The 24119-nt window shown below is 40.9% G+C and overlaps 1 protein-coding gene across 1 annotated transcript in view; it reads left to right on the plus strand.

Moving 5' to 3' along the window:
• cntnap2a (contactin associated protein 2a) overlaps positions 1-24119 on the plus strand; it is a gene marked incomplete at its 5' end in the record, with an annotated part of 330965 nt that overhangs the window by 274985 nt on the left and 31861 nt on the right. Inside the window, 3 exons of the mRNA XM_084565847.1 lie at positions 12035-12205; positions 20201-20419; positions 22729-22758. Coding sequence (XP_084421973.1) covers positions 12035-12205; positions 20201-20419; positions 22729-22758 — 420 coding nt within the window. The remainder of the gene's footprint in view (positions 1-12034; positions 12206-20200; positions 20420-22728; positions 22759-24119) is intronic.

Consider the following 24119-nt stretch of genomic DNA (forward strand, 5'->3'; position numbering starts at 1 on the left):
CTTTGGTTTCACTTTTGAGGAACAGATCCACCATCCATCTTGTTACTGTCTATGTGCAAAACACATCCACAAATTGACACAGAGGCAGATTTCCCTGCTGCTGATCTTGATCAGCATTTACTGAACTCATTTTCAGCAACTTGAATAAAACATGCATTCACTTACGGGAAATTTTAGTCTTTCTAAGACAATCCACAATATGCTGAACAGACAGCAGGTTTCCGCACAAGGGGGATTCAGAAGAACTTCAAAGATCAGTGATGTGACCAGGAGCTATATCACACTGTGCTTTAGAGTTACAAACCTGAAACCTTAGAGGAGCCTGCACAGGATGAAGAAAACTGGTGTGAGCCTTCCGGATTAGCTGCAGGTGTAAAAGGGACCTTTGAGGGAGGCAGCAGGAATGCGGTCACAGTGGCCTAATTGAGAGGAAAGCTGTGCGTTAATGACCTTCTCCAAGTCTGCTGTGGAGAGGAGTGGTTTCCCTTACAAAATAATTACCAGCTGGTTGTAGAGGCATGACTGCATCACCTTTGTGAAAGGCCTCATCAAAGGTTGAATCAAGAGAACCACCTCCAGTCTCTTTAGTACAGCTCTTATTAAAATTCCCCTTTCCACGTTGTGCGGTGCTTTTCAACGGAGGGGAGCAAAGGACAACCTCTTTTTCTATGTGATCTCAAGTTGTATGACATTTCTGGACAAACAGCTAAAGTATTCCAGCTGGCTTTTAAAACTAGTTTGAAACAGAATGTGATTTTATTACGTGGAAAAATTTACAGAGCGAAAGAGATGCCTGTCAGTCGGGAACACTGTGAGTAACGGAAAACCTTTGACTGCTTTTTCTGTGCTTAAGAGATTCTGGGTTCCAACGGATACATCCCTCTTTCTGAAAGTCAATGAATTGTGTGTTGAGAGTGTTGGACGCTCTCAGCTCAACCCTTCTCAGTGCACTTCTCTGTAGAATTACTTATCAAAACCAAGTTAGCAGTCTCCATCGCTATTTATGTATTCTGGGATATGTAGTTGAGGAAACCTCAAAGGTTTGAGTGCAAGGAATGCTTGAATTATATCTGGCTACATTTATACACTCACAGTTAAAATACTACCTGAATTGACTATTTTAAGTGGCAGCTGCATAATGCGCAATTCACTCCAACTGTAAAAGGATCTGAGTCACGACTTTTAGTTTATGTACATGTTTGAAAACTACTCACTCAACGCCCAAGCACTAGTATTGGGTGGTTAATGATCATTATTATCTTTTTATGGTGCACATGGCCTACTGTACTCTAGCGATGTTGATTCAGTCAGTCATGCATCATCCAGTGGTATCTTGTACCATTCTGTAGAAGCGCTTTACAGATCATTTTTATTTTATTTATAGTGTCAGTAAGAATACAAATCGTCCCAAGATGCTTTGCAGAAGAAGTCTGGACACCTCAGAGCAAGCAGTAAGGCGATGGTGGACTTTATCAGACACATCTATGCATTCACAAGCCAAATAGACTGTCACTAGAGGTTAATGAGGAGTTTTTATCAAGTAGAAAGCAAAGTAGTGTAGTCACACAGTGTATGTCATGTCTATTTTACCAGGACAAATCAAAGAAATAGTCCCTTACACAAACACTGGAATCATAAAAGAGAGCAAAAAAGTACTTAATTCTTAACTATCTTCACTTTCTTCATGTGGAGAAAAATGTTGCCTGTTTCTTCATCCTAAGTCCCAGTGGAAATTAACCATTATCAGTGTGTTTTACACTGTATAATATGTTCAGACACTACTAGCCTTCTTCTGGAAAGTGACAAACGGCTTTCGGCGGTTTGCTGCTGATGGTTTGAATGGGGTCTTAATTAAACACTATCGTAAGCGAGAACAAGGGACAACACTTCATGCATAGCAGAGTACAGAGGGGCACATTGTTATTCTGCGTTTGCTCTTGAGTGTGAAAATAACACATTGCTCATACTCGCATCGTGCAAATCATTCAGAGAAACTGGTGCTTTGTTTTTGAATGTCTTTCTACTGTGGAGTATTACTGTGTCTGTGTGAATTTCTTATTTTCTGTGTGTGTTTTTGTGTCTGTAGGCGTATGGAGTTGTGCATGTGTGTGTGTGGCCAGATAAACATGTCTGAACTCTGTTCAGAGACTTTTTTTTTATCTAAGCACTCATCCTCTCATCCTTTTATTCTGTTCAGTCAAGTCCCTGTAGTTTAGCTTTTTCTCAGGTAAACATCAGATGTCAGATACTGAAGAACACACATACACATACACACTGAGAGGCAGTTTAATCTTGCTGTTTCTCTTCCTGTCTATTCTTCTAATCAGTGTTGGCACACGGCTCTCTGTGGGACTTTGGGTCAGCTGGAAGACACACATACACACACAGATTTTGCAGCCATACTGTACAATATTGAGCACTTTTCTTTCCATGAAGCTCACTAGCCTGTGGAGATTGTCCTGATCATACCTGCAATGAGTCAGTCCTGCAGTGAGTTCCTTTCAGATCAGCATGTATTAGTTGTTGCATCACATTCCTGAAAGACTCGTAATGCTTCCTAAATGAAACGTTTCCTCAGTCTGAATCTTAAGGCGTGTATATGGTACTGCAGGACCTAAACGAAAGGACCTACACCTGTAGCCAACGCCTGTGCGAGTCATTTATACGTGTGTGCTCGTCAGTCTGGCTCGCTCTGTAACAACGCCTCCTAAACCCGAGTTGCCGCTGTGTCTTTTTTGCCAGTTGGGTTAATTTTTGTTTCTACTTCCTGCTTTGCTTTCCACTTTCTGCTTCACTTTCAACAATGGCGACTAAAATACTAAAGCTACGGCGCTAGACTCTGCGTAAAGTCTGCATAGGTGTCTGCATTATCGCCTCAGCCGCTGCATCAACTTAACGCAGAAGTCTAAAGGGCCTGTTACCTTCAGGGCTGTGACACGCCAAGCCGCCAATGCCAGGCCATCAGTGAGCATCTGTGACCCTAGTTATTTCAGTGTGTCCCACTGGTCAAAACCGTCTTTCTCAATTTTCCGGCTGAGTCAATATGTTGAATCAGCAGGGAGTGAGGACCAGTGCTTGGGAAGCGGAACAGAAAGTGACAAAAGTAAGCAAATGTCACTCACAGAAGGCTCTTACTTTTTCATTGTTATCTCATCAGAACATTGAAGCATGATTCAGAAGATGGCAGCTCTGTACAATGGATTGTAGCCATTCATAGATTCTAGTTTACCTTGTTGAGCGACAAATACAAACCACTGCAACATGTCTATATGCCTTTAATGTTTATGGTGTATTCAAGTGCAGCTTTTTGTTCCAGACAAAGGCGACATGAAGTGAAGTCACAGCCAGCCTTTGTTGCTGGTAGTTCTTTAATGTCACTTATGTTTCTCTGGGCCTTTATGGTCTAAGTCCACACAGTGATAAGGAGAGTGTAATGGGGTATTCAGTGGCTGCGACTGCTGTCATCTACAGTATGTGAGCCTGCGTACCTTTTGTGTCTCGACGTTAGCAAGTCATCTTGAAGATGACATGAGCTGATGCTTGACAAGCACTGTCCTACTTCACAATAGAACACCCTGGATCTCTTCTGTCTGTAGGGTATGCTATTGGCATCCATTGACACTTGAAGAATGATGCAGTGCTTCTCAGCCGACATGCATTTCACCAAAGTGGCCCTGAAGGCTGCCACAAGCCGAGGAGTTGATTTGTGTGTTTAATATACTTCAGGCCCGCTATGAGGGTTTTACTTCTTCTGATTTTGACCTTAGCATGACCAGTCTAGAGATGTTAAAGCAACCTCAAGTTGTTTCGAAAAGGTTTTACCCATTGAAAAATGGATTCAGTCCTCAATTAATAGTTTATGTCTTTAAGATTTCTTCTGCACCTCCCCATTCTCTCTATTGCATCTGTCTCCCAATGCAAAACAGATTAAAACAGTGTAGACGGGTAATAACGTTGGTGTCTGCTACCGGAAAGGTTTTGTGGAATATAATATCCTTTGTTGAGGAAAAGCAAACAGGAAATTACTCCTTAATGGAAGGTAGCATGACTATTACAATAATAACACTTCATATAGAATTTGTTTGACTGCTCGTTTTTTATACTGAAGCAAATACAAACACTATGTGAACTGTGCTGGATTTAAACTACAAAATATACTATAAATATGGCTAAGCATCTCATGCAAAAGGGGAAGAGCCTGCAACTTTCCATTTTTATCTCCATCAGGTCGTCTTTTTAGTCATCCTTCAGACAGCAAGTGACCTGGTTCTGTCTCGGGTGCAGAACATGACGGAACACCTGCCCTTCCTACTCCCCTGGTGTCACAGTCATTACGTTCCCTTCATCAACAACCAGGTTCCACTCTCACTAATGTCCCTTCATCACAAAGCCGCCAACATACAAACAAACCATGATTTAATGACCCTTGACATCACATCTGTTTGTGTGTGGGGGTCTCTCATGTAGATACGAGGCAAGCGCAATTACTTAAAGATGGATCCTCCTGTCACTTGGACGGAGCCATATTCTCTTTGTCTTACTCCCTTTGCTTTCTTTGTACGTGCTTTTGCTTGTGTGCGAGAGACCAAGAGTATTACCCTCTTTTATATTGAGTGACCAAATTAACAATGTTTAAAATTAAGATGACTTTAAGATGAGGTATGTTTGCCATAATGCTGGCCAAGACACCGGAACATGGAGCATACATTATACATTGGCCCATTACGGCATATTAAATGTATATTAAAAATTTCACATGTGAATAGGTACTCCATGTATGATTGATGCTTCTCATACTGTGTATGGAGCTCTGTCTCTGTAAGAGCAATGAGGATTGGCTGCCATATAATGGGTTTTCACAGGCAAAAGACTAATGTCTCGAGCAGACGGGGAAAGTTTTAGTAAGGAGGTGCTTATGTGTCTTTGTGTGTGTTTCTGTCCATTTCTCTGGTAGGCACAAGAGCAAGTAAGAGTCCAACTTTCTTTGTGTGTGTGTGTGTGTGTGTCTCTGTGGGCTCGTGCTCCAGCATTAATGAAGCCCATTTCCATGGCTAGTTTAATGTCAGCCTATACAGTCGCAGGCAGACAGAGAGGAATTAGTCTCATTTATTGATGTTAAAAAGGTTTGGACATTTTAATAGATGGAAATGGAAACAAAAGATGACAAATGAAGCAAAGCATGTATTCCTCTAATATGATGCCATGCGCCTGCTATGAGACAGCCTTGGTTGCACGAATGACCACAAATGAAGGCTTATAAGGGCCATCTATGATAGTTCAAAACTAATGAATTGCTTTGTCTCTTTTCATATGTCGTATAGTGTCATTTTAACACTGTGTGCCTGAGAAATGTAACTGTGTGTTTTTGTGGGGCATTTCTGGATGCCATACCAAAGAGATTGCAGTTAAAATAAAAATAAAATGTAATTATGATATGAAATCACAATTTTAGCTATTTAAAACTAAATGTGCACTGTGATAAGCAGTGCAGCTGTTTTTAGGAAGTCAGTCTTTGCTGATTCCACTGTAAATAACGCCAGGATGTCAATCTCCATTTTATGCAGATGACACCACTTTATATGCACCAGGCTCCTCCCCAATCCAGACTCCAACTCATCATCATTCAGTCTTCCAGTCTTTTAATTTACCACCAGGGAATCTGCCTTAACAACAAACTGTCATCCAACATTCATATACAACTTTTGACAAGACGTTCTGCAGGGCATTAAAGGCATAACAATCTTACTAAACTACTAGTTACTAAAGGAAACTAGATTAATTTATTCCATACAATTTTAAAGCTTTGTTATGTGATATTGTTTTGAGTCAATTCTTTTTCTTGTTCATATTGATTATGGTTGAATAGCCTCCTTTGACTTGTTTTGCAGTTGTATAATCTTAAGGTTTCTTTTGAAAATTAGATATTTTCTCGAAAAGATCTGATTATGCAATGAGCTTTAGATGTACATTATATCATGATAGGTTTATGAAGTCTGCTGTAAAATAACTAATGCCTACAGCTGTTGGACAAAAGAAGTGTTATAGAAAGCTGTGCATTTCATACTGAAATATAGTTGAGTCAAAGTAAAAAGCATAACGTTAGACGTACTTCAGTTAAGCACTAGTACCTTAGAAATGGTTTCACACAAAGCACTTTACAGTTCATGCATTGCATTAAAAAATTCTGAGCATTACTTTCCTCTAATGATGATTTATAGAAAGTAAATGAACAATTAAATGATTCTTATTTCAATTTCTTCTTCCCGTCATCTTTCTACTTACGTAGCTCTAAGCTCTGATGGTTTATTGCTAAAAATGTACGACAAGCGCCTTAATTACACAGTGAGATTGATAAAGGCTTAGCGGGTCTCAAATGACAGACGCCAAGTTATTACCTGAAGATTCAAATGCTACATTTGCCGTGAATATACGGTAGCTAGACCATAAAATTACACGCCGCAGATGGCTCAATTACACAAATGAGATGAAATACAGGTCTCAATGGAAATTAAAAAATGAGGGAAGAAGAAATATTCATAATGTGCTACGGTTCACACGTCGCAGAACTATATAGGTTCAAGTGCTTTGAGCTGTAAACTGAGCTGTAAGTCAGAGGTGTGACTTTCCAGGAAAGGTGCTGCTGCCACTCTTGTTAGATTAACCTTTTTTTAGTCCTTTGATGAAAAAAAAAAAAACACTTGAAACTCAATTACGTAGCAGAGTGAAGTGGAAAATTTAAATTAGATGGCATGGCATGTGTTTCCTCCAATGAACTGAGTATACACTGTGTATACATGCAGCGTGTCTGAGGTTATTGCTATAAGCCATTGTAATGGTGGTGTAGTTGCCTCTACCTGCCAGCAGTGTACATTAATTTAGTATTCCTAATGTGTATGCACATATTTTACATGCGTGTTTGTGTGTTTGCCTGAAAATGTCAGTGTTAATGACCCGAGACAGTCCAGTCAGTCATCCTTACCATCTGTTGGTACTGGCATGTAACCCTTCTGGTCAAGCACAGACAAATGAATCACCTAGTTGGCTTCCAGACCCGAACTTCACCTCAGACTGTATTTCACATCGTGTCAGCCTCTACAGTTCAGTGAGCGTGATTTCTTTTTTTCTTTTTCTTTTTTTTTTTTTTTTACACACGTCCTTGTGGGCTAAGGCAGAGGTCAACAGCTGTTTTCATTGGTTCCCTTTGACACAGCGCTTCTGTTAAATGAGTTGATGGATCAAAATATTTGACACGGGGGGGGGGGGGGGGGGGCACAGTAAAATCTGTCGCACACACCTATTCATCTAGTTTAAAAAACAATGTGTAATAAGAGGTTGCTCTGACTGCACACTGTCCTCAATTTCACTTGGTTATGAACATGATTTTTATGCCTCTATGGCGGCACAGCTGTGGCCTCGGGCATTGTGTTTTCAGGTTGTCCATCATCCAAGGATGAACTGGTTAGATTGGGTTGGTCAAATGTCACAGTGACCTCACAAAACATGTTTTCGTCCTTAACTCAGCCATTCACATGCTAAACATAACCACATTTCACAGCGTCTCATCGGATAAAATGATGAAGTGATGACATTTTGCAGCCAAAAGTTCAAATGTCAACATCTCTGTGATCTCATAATGTTGTGCAAAACTCTCTTTGGGGCCGTAACTCAGCAACAGAACGGGAGATTATGAGCACATTTTTCATTTGGTCAGATGCTGACTGGGTGACAGTAATCCTGGATGCCTACCTTGAAAATGTGGTAGCTGTACAGAGCTTTTGCGCTTTTTGATTTTTGCACCTTTAATGGTCAGACATGTGCAACTTAACTGGTTGACAGTGATTCTAGTTTTTAAGCGGCTTTGGTAAATGGCGTTGTTTTTATATAGCGCTTTTCTACCTATTGGTACTCAAAGCGCTTTACAGTCACAGACACATCTACCCACTTGCTCACACAAGCACACACATAGTATTCTGATAAAATGCTAAAATGTGTAAATGTGATTTAGACTTGGTGAGATTTCATCAACTTTTCTCAAGTTACCCATGTTTGAAATGACGGTCTAATTCAACTAAACAACAATGGAAAATGAAATGACTGACCTCTTAAAAGTGTTTTTGTATTACATAGTCTTTAATTATTTTCTCCTTCAGAACAGAAGAAACTAAATTATCACAGTCACCGAACAACTAGCACAATGCATAAAAAGTTTGAAACCAGATATCAAAGTGTGAGTTGTGTATATCCATAATCAGTACCAGCTGGATGTTATGTTGTTCATGTTGCTAACTGGTGGTTGGTCTTTCATTCAGACAGGACTGGTTCTTGTGCACACTGTTGTTTTTCACAAAGATTTCTTTGTCTGCAGCTCTCACTTCTTCTTGCATTCATGGTGGCCAAATATTTTGAATCCCGGTACACAGAGGCCGGATGTATTATTAGAGGTCACCAACCAAGCAGCAGAAGATCCTTGAGAGCATAAAAAATGAAAAAGAAAGAAAATAATTATTCCACTACCCTCTACCTTCAGTAGATGAAGCCTCTAACAATTGAGTCGCTCAGCAACCGGAGCCACTAACAAACAGAAGTACATCTAAGATACTCTTGGCTAAGTCCATATTGTGCACATCAGTGCAACATACAAAGAGTCCAAGGGCAAACAGGAAAAGAAGCCACAGCAGGGTGAAAAATTCTGTATTGGCGTTACCTTGATAACCAGCTAAACACAGAAAAATTGCTTGTTAAGAAAACCACTTCAGATTCTATTTTTAAAAAAAAATAGCCTACCTCTGAGGTGTCACTCACCAACAGTAGACACAGTTGCTAAAAGGCTGTCTTGTTTATTGTTGCTAAGTCTTCTAAAAACATGTATGCATAAGAGAAAATGACTTAATTGCGGTGTTCACAATAACACCTTAATGTCTTCTGAGACTGGTTTCTTGTTTGATGTAGATATTGCAGTTCATTTGACACTCAGTTTACAGAACATGGTCGGGTGCAAATCGCCTGTTCATAGACTCACATAGTGGCGAAGCTGCCATGCAAAGTGCTGGCATGCCATTGGGAGCAACTTGGGGTTCAGTGTCTTGCCCAAGGACACTTTGGCATGTGGAGGGTCCAAGGATTGAATCGCCAACCCTGCAATTAGTGGACAATCTGCTCTACCATCTGAGCCTCAGTGGCCCTTCTCCATTTGCCTTGCCTTTACACATCAAGTTGTCAGGGCATCATGATTAATGATCTAATATTCATCGTACCTTAGTCAGAAAAGACATTTATGTGCTGGATCCTTTTTTCATTCAACATTCGATTGATAAACATTTCAATATGCGAGTGATAAATGGGCCACAGAGTCTAGCCAACCAGTTGCATCTGTGAATCTGGCACAAGGGCAATCAGAGGTTTATAATTTGGCTTCCATGTTTATTTCACTAACACTGTTGCTTCTCCAACGCTCAGTTACCGTCAACCTCCATTTTTTTGTTCTCCTTACAGCATGAATCCCTTTTGAGCATTTCTGTTTTTATTTTATTTTTTGCTGTACTCCCACTTCTCTCTTTTTTCTTCTTGTTTTCTTGCCCTCTTTTCAAAAATAAGACTCGCCTCAAGCTGTATTTCTATATCCCAGTGTCCTTCTTGCGTCTGTATCTTTGTCAGCCTTCTTTTTACTGTCTTGCTTGAAGGTCCTATGGTTTCTTTAGATGCATACAAATAAATGTCAGAGTACATGAAACTTTTTCATGTATTTGTAATATTCGACATGTATTTCTCATGTTTGTACTGTGACACATAACATACGCAAAAGAAAACTGAGGAGAGTCCCTGTGTATATGTCAGTATTCTCTACAGCTCTGCTCCATTTTTGAATCCCAGAAAATCCCACCATTATTCAAACTTGAAGCCATGTATTTGCCGTGATTCAATAATATATTTTAATACACATTCTTAAGTGTTTCATTAGAAACACTTGGATGACATGACATAATAATTACAAATTGCCCACCTTGAAAAAGTCCTCAAGCCCTGACCATGATAGTAGTTCATAGTTTTTCAATTAACAACTTCCTCTTCTTTGACTCGGTTCATTACAGCCATGTGCAATATAGTCTTTAGCGCCACCTTCTGATGACACTTGCAGACACGTTTATTCAACCAGATCATGGAAACGCACCAAATTTGCATTTTCTTTTTTCTTTCTTTTTGCATTTCAAAATGCTTCAAATTCGCTAGAGAATTATATGGAAAGATTGTGATTGAACACATAAATGTCACAGACTACACAGCTCTAGTTTCCTTTCGTCTGTGATGGAACATCCTAGTAAACTCATAGTTGTTTTTGTGGCCTTTGCTGGCGTCCTCCTGTGTAGTCCCATGGAGAAATGAAGAGCATTCCAACTTCAAACACAAACTAATCACAAAGGCAGCATCAGTAGGTTGTTGTCTGGGTGTGTGAGTGTGTGTGTGCGCATTTGTGCGCTATCTACCCTTGCCCCCGGTGACAGGATGTGTGGCAAGAACGAGAGGGGAGGAGCTGGGCCCCTATCTTCGGGGGCCGCTTATCACGCTGAACCAGGAGACGCGCACAAACACACACACACGCACACACACAGAAATGCACGGACACTGCTGCATGTCTAAAACTTACAAACACACAAGCGACACGTGCAGATGTGTTTTCACTGAGAAATGGGTGTCAGCTCACGCTTGAAAGGAGGCAAGTTTGCTTGACAGAAAATTAATCAGCTACACTTTTAACAATGGATAAACATTTTTCATTTAAAAAATACATCGATTTTCTGCATGAACACACACACACACACATGCATGTGTTTTTATATCTGACATGACTTTCCATGAACATAATGCATTCCCTCCCCCTAACCTTAACCTCATCGTAACCTTCAAGGACAGGGCCCCACAACGTTAGTATTCCACATAGGTTTGACCCCCACAACCGAATGTAAACAAGAACACGCACACACACATATGTGTTTGCATGGCTGTGTTTGTGAGGACATTCATTGTCCTCACTTTGCACAAATGTCCTCACTCCGCTTGTGTCCTCACTCCACTGGTCCTCAGAAAGATAGCTGTACAACAGCACTCTCTCTCTCTCTCTCCCCCTCCCTCCCCCTCTGTCTCCCCTGTGCACATCTGTTCCTGCAGAATTGTAGTGGAGGGTCTGAAGCCAATCCTCTGAGGCATCAAAGAGGTCTCACTCAGCTGAAGCCACATTAGCCTTCACTTTTCTCTTCCTCCTCCTGTCCTCCATACGATCCCCCCAACTCCTCTGCCTTTCCATCATCTGTCCTCCGTATGACTTTACCCTCCTTTTTTCCATTCCATCTTTAATATCCTATCCCCTCATCTGTCCTATCTCCTCCTCCTCCTCCTCCTTCGTTTTCCGCCCCTACTCTTCATCTTCCTCGAGTGATAGGAGCAAGACGGAGACATGCTGAGGGGAGAGGGGACAGCAGAGAAGTCACTTCATCAACCACAGTCTGATAATTCATCAGCAGCTGTTTAAAGTGCCGCTACTTTGTCTTCATTAGCTTCCACTGGTTGGCCTCCGTTCAGAAGTCATTACAAAACTTATCAAAAATCCTCCCAACATTTTGTCCATGCACCCTTGTCTCCCCTTTCAGGTCATCATTTTCTAAATGAGAAATGGCCTTATTTCGTGGTTTTGATAGGATCAACTTTCTATTGAATGTTATTGAGGTTGCAGGAAATTACGGGCTACGTTACAACCTCGATGAGAAATAGAATTCTGGGTGAAGAAATCATTTTTACCGAAATAGTAAATGGGCCACATCAAACAATAGACATGTGATAGCTATGTTGGATTGATGACTCTTGAATGAAATGAAAATGGATCCATAGATATTTGAAATGAATGAATATATTCTGCAGTTTATCAGATCAGAATGGGTTATAATGTCTGCCACAATGCTAATAGAGGAAGCCCCATTCTTTGGATGTAGGATGGGTCGGTTCAGACTTATGACTCTGTTTTTTTTTCCCTTTCTTTTTACAGATGACTACTGGAACGCCGCATCATTCACCACCCCATCATCCTACTTGCACTTTGCCACCTTCCAGGGTGAAACCAGCGCTGACATCTCCTTTTATTTCAAGACCAGCGCCCCCTATGGAGTCTTTTTGGAAAACCTGGGCAACACTGACTTCATTCGCCTGGAGCTCAAATGTAAGATGCTTTCGAGTGATGCTCTTTGAGCCATATCTCCGCGTTTGTCTCTCTCGTCTCCTCTCTCTTAATCTGACTCTTTATCTCGCCCAGTGTGAGGTTTAATCCAGCTGTCTTGTCTGGTAGTGTCGGCTGCAAACTGACACACACACACACACACACACACACACACACACACACACACACACACAGAATCACATAGACATAAAGGCTACTGCAGGCACTCACGTCAGCAACAGTCACTGCCTTCCTGATTATAGTGCATGCTTTTTTTTGTGTGTGTGATTGCAAGAGCGACCAATCATTTATTTAAGGTAATTGGTGTGTGCAATAATTATGTCCATTATGAACCTCTGTTTAACCAAATCACCCATTTTCAGGGATGACAAAACACAAGTCCTCTCTCTCTCTCTCACTCTGTCTTACACACACACACACACACACACACACACACACACACACACACACACACACACACACACACACTGTCTCCCTCTCTCTCTCTCCCTCTCTGTTGCCTCCCATAGCAGCATTTAAATCCCACCTTTTTTACCACAACACACATGCAAACAAAATCAAACACACAAGGATCCGATTCAGGAATGTTTTCAGTGACATGAAAATATAGAGAAAAATATTAATGTAGTCCATTCAAAAGTATATATATATATATATATTTTGTTAGGATAAGGAAGATATGATCGTTTCACAGGTCCTGCAGTTTAGCAACTGTAGATAGGTCATAATACAGATACTTTGAACCAGAAATTTTGCACAGCTAAATTCACTGCTCCCATGCTGTGGCTGAACTATCACAAAACTAAAAGTGGGCTCATAATTATGAGTTGTTCCTGTCAAAATTCCAGGAACTTTCATTTTTCAAAAACCAACTTTTGCACAGTTAAAGTTCATCCAACACATTGTGATTTGTGTTTTTTTTTTCTTATTCAGCTGGACCAAAGCCCTTGGACATTTAAGTCTCTGCAAGACGCTCACATTGGAGTTAATAAAAGTGGATCAACATTTTCTTTCACTGAAATCACTGCAGCACAGAATACAGAGAAGACGTCTGAGTAGACGGTGTGGGGGAGGCTAAACAAAGGAGAACTTCTTGCACTTTTCTGCGTCGCCACGATGCATAGTTACATATGTGGCGAGGTGCATGTCAGGTCATGCCATAGGTTGCGGCGTAGGCAGTGACGTGGGACTATGATTTCATGTTTCATGTTGCTCTCTTCTAATCTTGGTCAAACACAAACTATGAGCAAAACAATAAGTTTGCAGGTGCAGTTTTTCTTTTATGCTAGGAAGATACAAACATATTAACCAGTCAGCAACATTTTGCTGTTAGGTTGAAATCTCCCAAACACTCTTCTCAGAACATAAGACAATATGTTAGACCCTGATTCCCTTTGTGGAAACCTAGGAACAATGATTTAATGAAACTGCGTATCCCTTGAATTTAGGTACATTTCACGTGTTACTGTATGTCTACACATTTTAAGCTTTGTGCAAACACCATCAAAATGACACACCACAGGGTTAGATTTAGAGCCAAGGTTAAGGGTAGACAGTCCTCTATTGAGGCTGAATGTCATTAAGCAAAATATTAAAAATGCATGTTGGTAACATGCAGCATGACTTGGCATCCTCAGAGTGTCCTTGTTTGTCTTTTCAGTCAACAAAAGGAACAATCAGCTCCGGCAGAAGCTTATGAACCTGAAACTTGAATGGTTTGCAGATGGTCCGTGTTCACAAAAAGAAGAAAAGGACAGGCAAAAGATTTAAGAATAGATGTGTTTTTCTTCCATCTTATCACCTGTCTCCCAAAATGGAACTTGCTATCGGAACCCAAACATCAATATGTGTCTTCATCATACAATGTCATACATAAAGACTATCAGATAGCACATTGTCAAACATAAAGAACTAAAAAAATGGATGAGATGGCGATAGAGAAAAGGAATATGAATACGAAACACCAAACAATAGCGGAGTTGTTCACCAGCCTCTTTTCACATTCGCCAAGAATCCTATGATTGACGTGTCCCACAGCAGCTTTGTGTGATCATGTTCCAGTAGCTCAAATTAAATTCCCTGCAGCCTCTGTAGAGACGTTCTGATCAAGAGTTTGAAAATCTCGGGCTTCAATTTAATCACAGAGCTGCATTGTGACGGGGGTTCCTGGCGCAGGATTGCTGTTGATTTATGACTAATTGCATTTCATTTGGATTTAAAGGGATTTGAACATTTGGTGTCAAACGCGCTCGCTGACCATTTCCTGCTGGTGCGCCGGGCCCACCATTCACCCACGTCAAAATTCTGTTCAAAGTTGACCAAGGAATTTTGAGCCAAAGAGCTGCCTAAATCCTTAACTCTGAATGACATTAAATAAGTTTGTGGTTTTGTGGTCTAAAATCTCCAATGTCTTCCCATTTTTTTTATCCCAGTTTATACACATAGAAGCCAACACACATTTGTATCCCTACAAAAACTATGTGCTGTCGCTATACTGTGCATGTGAGAAATTTTCTAAATGGATTTTTGTATTTATCTTCTAACTTGCACACAAACACACACACACAAAGATACAGTAAGTATCTGCCCTGTAACAGCTGCAGTGTTGTGTGTGTTTGTGTGCATGTGTCTCTCGATGCCTTCAAAATGCCCCTGCATCGATTTCCTCTCCCCTCTCCCTTGCTATCATCTTGCATTTTGCCCCACAGCGCACTTTTAGACACACAATTGCGAAATGACTCGCATGCACACTCTCACACATAAACACACACATAATCTCTGCTGGTGCAAAAAAAAACTCTATCTGCTGCAATCCAGTCAGGGCATGAAATGACCAGCATTAAGCTAGAATAGCATGGCTGTGCCATCGCAGGAGCTCAAAGCACATAAACACACACTGATACACACAGACCGTGTACAAAGCACACATTACTGTGACCTCAGCGGACTCAAAGTCATCATGTGGACTGTGTTCGCTTTTGAATCGTAGTAGCAAGAACGAGGCATAGACGTTTTCAAGAGCACTGTGGACATATTCAGAACGGTGCAAAGTGGACTCGTAAGAGGACTGAGGACAGATAGAAAGATCCCTAAATACACAATGCTTGGCTTCTTGGATACTCTGTCGCTCAAGGGAAAGTACTTGCCATATGCGACATTCTGAGTCCTTAAGAAGCAGCATTTTCAGTCATGCCCAAAAGTAATAAACATTTTCAATGTGTCCACCTGTGCCTCGTCTGTATTATTCCTGAGATTATGTAAAGCCCAGACAAATAAAGTTAACATCTGATGTTTAGCTGTAAGCTCTGCAGCTTCATCAAATGCCTCTCTAACTTGTTAAAGTAGTTTCTAATTGTCTACTTAGGAGAAACGAAAACAGCCACCATAACGTATCTCTACAGTGGAATAGTCAGTGACTCTTAGTTAAAGCCTTTTTATGACCAGAGTCAGTTCTTCTCAGAATCTCAGAGTCTGGTAACATTTGGATTTCATTATGGGGCGTGTTTCAACCGATACAGAAAAAAAAAAATGCATGCAATTAAATAGTCCTAGATAAACATTACATTATAAAATGCCATATTACATCCTTTGTTAATGGATGTAGCCTTGGCCTGGAGGAAAGGTCATCAGGTGGTACCCAGCCATCATTAAGTGTTTCGACCCTTAACCACAACACTCTCCAGCTGGTTGGTCGGCAGGGTTGGCCAAGTCACTGGCCCTCTCCTACAGGCTTCCAACTAATCCTCCCTAATACCAGAGCCAACAGGAGGCTCTTTCTGCTGCCTCTACAACCTTCAAGCTGCTGTGTTTCTCATCTGACCACTCACCCCCAACTTGGTCAGCAGCTCCCAGACTGTCTTGGCTGGGAATCTCAGACAGACTACTTCCACAGGGAATAAGCAAGTTGTCCATCCTTTATCCCAACAATCCTGGACCAGCTGTTTGTATTTTGCTTGTTTCCTTTCTTCTGCTTCTTCACAGTTCTTCTCCCACGGGATAGTTAGTTCAACAAGTATCACTTTCTTACCCTCGTAGGACCACATAACAACATCCAGTCTTAGCACTGTGGACAGGATGACCTCTGGGAACTGGAGCTTTTTTCCCTAGGTCTACCTTCATTTCCCACCCTTGGGCTGTGTTCAAAAGGTTTATTGTCTCGCTCTTGACCATTGGCTATTGCCCCTCCTTTATGAAGGTAATAGTGCTGAGTGGTGGTTTCAGTTTGTCTGGCTGCTCCTTCTCCCTTTGCTGCTCCAGGATGTCTGCAAGCATTGCTAGTACCTTGTCATGGCCCCACCTGTATCTCCCTTGCATCAATGCAGCTTTACAGCAGTTGTTAAAGTCACTTCCTAGACCACGATGTGCCACATAAGTCTGGGAAGCAATTAAATTTCCCTGGGAGGCCAGATTTATCAGTGTTTCTCAGCCAGTTTTCAGCTTGATGTTCTGTGTTGGTGATATTGTTTTTATCAGTTAGGGATTCATCAAACCACCTGAACATGATCTTTGCCCAAGTTGCCATGTTGTCGAGTTCCGCCAAGACCCATCTTGATATGTGATTGTTGTCACAGTAAGGTCATCCATGAAACCCCTTATTGCCGGATGTCGATGTCTGTCCGCAGTTGTTGGTCATCTTGACTCTTTATTGTCATCAGAAATCATCAGGTTCATGCCCCAAGACAAACAAGACGGGGGAGATGGTGCATCCTATTACTATTCCTTTCTTGACTTTTTAAAAACTCGTTGTGAAGCTGGAAGATTTAAACCTTAGTTTGATGTCCTCAAAGTAACTGGTGATGAGTCCCTGGATGTGGTTTGGGATAAAGTAGTGGTCCATAGCCACTTTGATCAGGCTGTGGGGGATGGTTCTATATGCATTTACAAACCTCACAGTTATCTTGAGCGAGACAACTGTGAGGTTGCCTGTCTTTTCTTTTGCTTCTTGTATAAGCTGACTAAGGGCTCCTGTGTGCTCCAAACATCTGGAGAAATCCCCAATGCCCCCTTCTGGATAGAGGTGTTAACATATCCATTTTGGGTCATGTAAGCAGTTAACTCTCTTGCCCAGTACTGAGACAAATAGTCCGGAACTGACTTATTCGTGCTGAGTTCTGTTCTTTTGACAGAAAACACCCATTTGCTCTTCACCACCACATTGGGATCTTGCCTTTTGTTCTTCTGAACATGTTTTTTACTCTTAAGTCACCATGACCTTGGGGCTTTCCTCATCTCAGAATTTCTTCAAATTTGGCAACATTGACTTAGATTCAAATACCTTAACCTCAACTCGTGAAAGTGATATCTCAGAGAAACCTTCAGGGAATTTGGGACAAACATATACTCAGTGATAAAATGATCATATTTTATTTGTCAAATCTCCAGCTCAGTTTTTTTTTTTTTGTTATAACCCAACAAATCATTCTCTAATTATAACATGTCTTCACTACATACTCTTCTATATGAGCCTGGACAGACTGCAGCTTGTCTCCTGGGTGAAGGCACACAAGTTTGAGGCAGTAATTCTAGTTGTCACAAATAAATGGCTAGCTTTTGAGAAGTTCCTTTGAATTTTACTCCGGCTTCAACAGTTTCAGCAGTTTTGTCACAGCACTTAAATAGGTTTTCCATCCTTAAAAGGGTCTAGTCTGTTCCAGCAGTACCACAAGTAAAAAACTACACAGGACAAAAGGCAAACAAAGCAATTAAGACAAATTAAGAATTAGCCCGTATAACAGAAAAGAAATCAGAAAGATAATACACTGTTAGTCGTCTAAAAATGAACGAAGAACGGCAAAATTGAACTTATGCACACCCACACAAACGGTGATCTTTCACACAAACAAATTCACTGCCTCTTTCACTATTTATCATCATTTGGTTGTGCTGCGCTGACGCATAATTGAGAGCTTGGCTTTTTCAGCCTCCATATTAAAAGATTAATAGAAAAACAAATAGCAAAAACAAAGTAAAATAAAAAAAATTCAGGCCAACATACAAGTTATCTGCACCCATTCAAACACAAAATTACATTCACGCACACATTTGCTCTTGTGACATCCATCACGGCAATACAAATAGATGAGACAAGCTCTGTGCTCTGAGGGCACTTTAGTTTTTATTCCTGCCTGTAGACAGAGCGTTGCGGGGCATACATCTTGCTTTGCAGCGCGGCTAAAACAACACACAAATTATCAGGCACACACTCACATGCCGTTCATCGTTACTAGGCAGTGTTGCTATAGCTCTGTTCCTGTTGGGGTATTTTGATATATGTTTGGCTTTCTCTCAGCATTTAAAATAACTGATGTCTCTGCACCCTGCCTTGCAGACCTACTCTACACATACAGACATCATTAATTCAGAGTACTAAAGGCTGTCAGACGGTCTTCTGTGTGCGTGTGTTTGTATATTTGTCTATGTGCGGCTGCGTGTCGTGTATATAAATGTGTAAGAATATATTTTCAGATTTATTTTATAAGTTAATGCACATTCAGTGAAGGATTCAAGAAACAAATGGACTAACATATAAAGAATGAAGGAAGGAATATATAGGACGGGAGGGTAGTCCCAAGGATGTAAAGAAGAACAAAATTGATGTGTAAGCAAGGGAAAAATGAAATATGGCAGAAGTAAGAAAGAAACGGAGGCACTAAGTTCACTAAGGCCAAAAAATGGAAGAGTAGCATAATAATAAAAGATAATTAGGTGAAAACAATATGAAAAGAAGAAAAAAAACAAGCATATTGATTGGGCAAAAACAAAAGAAGAAAGTTCATTTCCCAAGGGGCTACTTCGCAAAATTATCCATCTAAAACTGAGCTTAATGAAGCCGTAATGAACCAGTAACGTATGGAGCTATGCATCATCACTACTGCTACAGCCAATACCCGCCATATGGCGCCACCCAGAATGTATAACTTTCACACGGCAGTCTCACTGTATTACGAAACATTAAAGAGAAAAGAAAGAAAGAAAAAAAAGCCAAATTGGGTTTTAATTTGTCAAACTTAAATGGTCTTTCTAGCAGCAGAAATCATTTTCTCATTGTTGGTTCATTCCCTTCAAGTTAAAGAGTAGTTTAACATTTTGTTGCAGCGAGCAGTCAATGAAGCATGATGTACTTAGAAAAAATGAGAGACATGCCACTGAGCTAAAAAATGTATTCACTTAAAACTTTCTATACTCAAGTATATGTTCTTCATACTGTCTGGTTTGTGGATGCTTTTTAGGTTAAATCTATAGATTCGTCACTGCTCCCGTAGTGAGGTCACTGCCCAAAGCACCAGTGGAACATTTAAAATGGACAGGTGCCAGGGTCAGTCACACTAACATACAGTTATTCAGTAATATCAGCGAACATTTTACCCGGTTGTGGTCATAAAAGGTAAAACAGTGCCTCCTTGTGGTCTGTTAAAATATGAGGCTACTGAAATACGGGGTAGCACTAAACTTTATGTCAACCCCGCAGCTTTAATCCGCCATAACACACACATAACCTCACACAAGCATACACTCGACTGAAAATGAAATGAAAATTAATCTTGCAGAAAAGTAAAACCCTCTTGGATTTTTTACCTGCTCTTTCCTCCTTAATTTACATGCTTCTCCCGTCACCTTATTTCAGCTCTTTCATTTGTCCTTCCTTCACCCCTTTTCTCCTTTCCTGGAGGAAACTTCTTTCAGAGCAACTAAAGAAACACAACTTTTTATGTCATGCGAAGCCAACAGTTCTTGGCATCTATCGACGGCCTGTGAGATCAGTCCCGTCCAAAGCTGTGAGCAGTATTGCAAAGCTGAAATCTATACAAGCCAAATGAATGGCCTGGAAACAAATGAGCCATTAGATTAGAAATTGAATCTACTTGCAGAGTGGACTGTGTCAGATCTGGGGAGTCGTTTCATGGCTTTTAAAAAGCCTTTATGTTTGTTTCATAACTTCTGCCATTAATATTTCTTTTCCCCCCCTCCCTCTGGCAGCTCCGACGACCGTCTCCTTTTCCTTCGATGTTGGTAATGGACCAGTGGAGTTGACGGTGCACTCAGCTGCGCCCCTTAACGATGACCAGTGGCACCGCGTGATGGCCGAGCGGAACGTCAAAGAAGCCGTCCTGCAGCTGGATCAAACCTACCGGACGTCTCGGCTGGCCCCTGCACAGGGGCACACGCGGCTGGAGCTGTTCAGCCAGCTCTACGTGGGTAAGAGACACTCACTCCCACACACAATCCAAACAATTAACAACCCTCACGTGTAGGACGGTCTCATCTACACACAATTGATTGCAATTTGAATGTTTAATGTCCGCTTTGTGTAGCGGGGACAGTCAGACTAACGTGCCATGATTATGAACTCCTGTGTGTGGGAAGCAAACGCCCAAGCACACATCCTCCATGTAATTAGATTCAACTGTTAATTAAAAAACTTTCTGTACTGTCTGTGTTTTCAGCAAGGCTGCCCTCAGATGCAGGCAACTGCTGTGAGAGCGTCAGATTGTTTCATAAGTTAAAGATGTGCCAGCTTTACTGGAAATCACAGCGTCGCCTCTTAAGAGGCTTCTGTCCAGCTTAGCCGCAGCCTCCGCTAATTAAGTTAATCCACCGCACACACATTTAACACTTAATGATATGCAAACACATACACATCCTTGGAAACTCATCCATTAAACTGATCAGAGTTTTAATCAAACCTCTGCACTGGATGTGAGTGCACGACACTTTTCTTTATATGTCTCTGGATAAAGACGCTAGTGTCGCACAGAGAGAATAGCAACTCTTTGTTTTTGTTTTTTTCTGTCTCGCTTGATTATGTATCAGTTATTTCACGGAGCCAGCTCTCATTATTGTCAGCAGTTTTGCCTGAACATTGTTAAAAAGGTCAAGTTTTTTTCGTCTCCACACAAGCTCCTCTCAAGCTCATCCGGAGTTCGAATGGCAGAGGATCTGTCCAATTTTTCTCCTTATGCTTTCACTTCTCCGTCTCATTTTGCCTTTTGTGCTGAGCTATCAATACTCTATAGCCCCAAGTCCGGGGCTAAAACAGTTTTAGGGATTTGCGGATTGAAGTGAAAGTGCTGAGGCGGATCACGGACTTCCTACAATCTCATGGAAGAAGTTCTGCCCAAAGGAGATTGTTGAAAATTCCAATCAGGCCTCCCGACGCGATAGCCTCAACCCTCCTGATCTCCGTTTTTTTAAATATGATTTCATCGTCTCATCATTTTTGCTGGCTTTGAACCCTGCTGAAACGTCCTCATCTTATCACGTCCAAATTTGCCTTTCGGTGTATTTGTACTTCAATTTAGTGAAATGGAATAGGTCGAGAAAGGTTTTGGCTATAATGCTGAACATAATGGCTTAGAGCCTCCGACACCACCTCATGTGGATGTGTGTGTATTCTAGCCTGTGAGGAGAAAGCCCAGCCATGTGTGCGTATCCCTCGTATCCAGAGACTCGCAAATATTGGAAGAGAGATAGAGATCGAATGAGGAATCGTATGCAACAACAGCCAAAAAAGGTGACAGCACCTTCTCATATCTGATCTCTAATCCCTGCTTAATCCTGATTGGAGGATTGCTGTGAGACGTTACAGTGGAAGTGACCGAGCCACAAGAGGGAAGTGGTTTAGATTTGGCCTGTGACATCCAGAAAATACAGAGGTCTCTTTGTGTTTGATCAAGAGATTTTGCGAGAGTGGCTAGATCCCTGCAAGGCGTCACGATTCTGTGATTCTTCCTTGTAATGGGACATTTCGTGGCACTCCACCATTGCCTCTGATTATTATTTACTGCTCGAAGAATGCGAGCTAGAAAAAAGCCAGGAAAAATAATACCTTAAATGAAAAAATAAAACCCTGACTTCTGCTGCAGCCACGTTTTCTTTGCGATGTCCGATTGAAAAGCTGAAAAAGAAAACCGACTGGGCTCAGAAAAAGATCTGTCTGAAGGACCCGTTTTTGTGATTTTGCACAAACGCGCCGTTTTTCCAAGTGCAACGGGGAGCTCTATTATACAGTATGTTTCGCTCACCTTGGTTTTCATATTTGTCTCCGTATCGTCTCCTCCACTCGTTCTCAATCAATATGCTCCTCATCAAGCGTTTGATTGCTTTAGTGTTTACTGCACAGTGGCTCATTTGCTCTAATGGCCTTGAGAGTAAATGTTATACCATCAGCCTGCTGTCATTTACTTCACACTGTTAACTTTTAGCTCTCCAATCAACTTCATACATGCACGTAACGATAAATCTTGCCACTTTTTATTTGTTTAATGCCACCATCTGTTCTTTTTTTCCTCTTCATTAATGCTCTATGTGTCTCTTTATCTTGATGTTTTTGCATGCTTTTGCTGAGTTCTCTCATGGTTGGATTGTTATGTCTTTCTTTTGTGCGTTGCCTTTTTGTTTTGTTTTTTTACCCCCCCCCCCCCCCCCCCCCCTTTCCTCGCCTCTGTCTTTGTGGATCGACATCTTGCTTGTTGCTCCTCGCTGCATGTGTGCGACACCTGTCACAGGGAAGCCGGCCTCGCTCACCTGCCAAGACAGTAGGTAACATTTAATGAGTACAAGGAAATGTCTCAGTGACGCACACGCAGACATCCGTTTTCACCTCATCTACACTTCAAACAAAGTGGGTTTTGTTGCTTCTGATTTCACTGCAGCTGCACACAAATGGGGATTAAAGTTTAGCTTGCTTTAATCTTCTGAAATCTATCTGCTCATGCTTTTCTTAGCGCTGTAGCTATGCTGGGGAGAGGAACAGTGCTGCAAACCAATACCTATAAAGTCATCAAAAACTAATTTTATCTTAAAGAGCATCTCCAATAAACACAGAGTAAACACTCTACTGAAAATCTGCTCTTTGCTGAACAGTAAAAACAGACTTACAGAAAGAAATAGACACAATTATTCTAGTTAACAAGTATCGTGTAATCAGCGGTGCAGCAGACATACAGCCTGTTGGCAATAATGTGAATTTCTCTGAATGAACTGTCATTCATATTGCAAGTCAGTTCCCTGAACCGTATGCAGTATTTAAGTGCATGCTGCATGTTTACTCATTTGTACATCTTTACTCAGTAATTGAGAATTAAAACAAACACACGCAGTGAAGGTCAAAATGTCACGTGTAACTTCCATTTTAATTAGGACATTAGCTATTGTGTCTATGTGTGTTCACTATATGTATATATATATATATATAGAGAGATATTTAATGAATATAAAATGTTTCCTCATTAGTACATCATTACAAGGTTACATCCCCCGAGGCACACTCATTACGCCCATAAATTAATGCCTGTACATGCTATGTGTTGGTTTCATCTCTATTACTGCCAATAATATCTGTATTTATGTACGTGTTTCTGTGCAGTTATGTATTGATGTGATTGAGTGTCACTATATATATATACAGTGTCTGTATTCCTGAGGCTCACTGAAAATTACAAACTCAATAAATCCAAAAAGTCGCATACATTTTTGGCGAAGGTTCCTAAAATTTGATATTGATAACAAGTATTTACTAATATGTAAAGATGACAACATGTATATAAAAAATAGTACATTTTAACAGTAATTATAAGTAACGACACAAAGCTTTATTGCTACATTTCACTCTGTGGCATTCTTTGGTTTGCATGTCATCCACCATGTTCTCCAAAGTGTATGTAAAGCTATATAAAAGTAAGGTAAGTTGGAAATTGTTGGGTTTTTGAATCTAAATGGACAAGCAAACATTTGATTCTCGTTAAAACCCTGCATACAGATGAAGGTGATGTATGTGGGCGCATGAAAATTTGATATTTCAAACATTTATTCTACAAAAAATCTAAACCAACAGAAGTAATATTCTAGAAAGTACACGCTAGCCTTCAGACACTGGGATTACTCCCTTGGCAAAATA

Source organism: Chelon labrosus (genome assembly GCF_963514085.1).
Source record: "Chelon labrosus genome assembly, chromosome: 18".
Taxonomy (NCBI): Eukaryota; Metazoa; Chordata; class Actinopteri; order Mugiliformes; family Mugilidae; genus Chelon; species Chelon labrosus.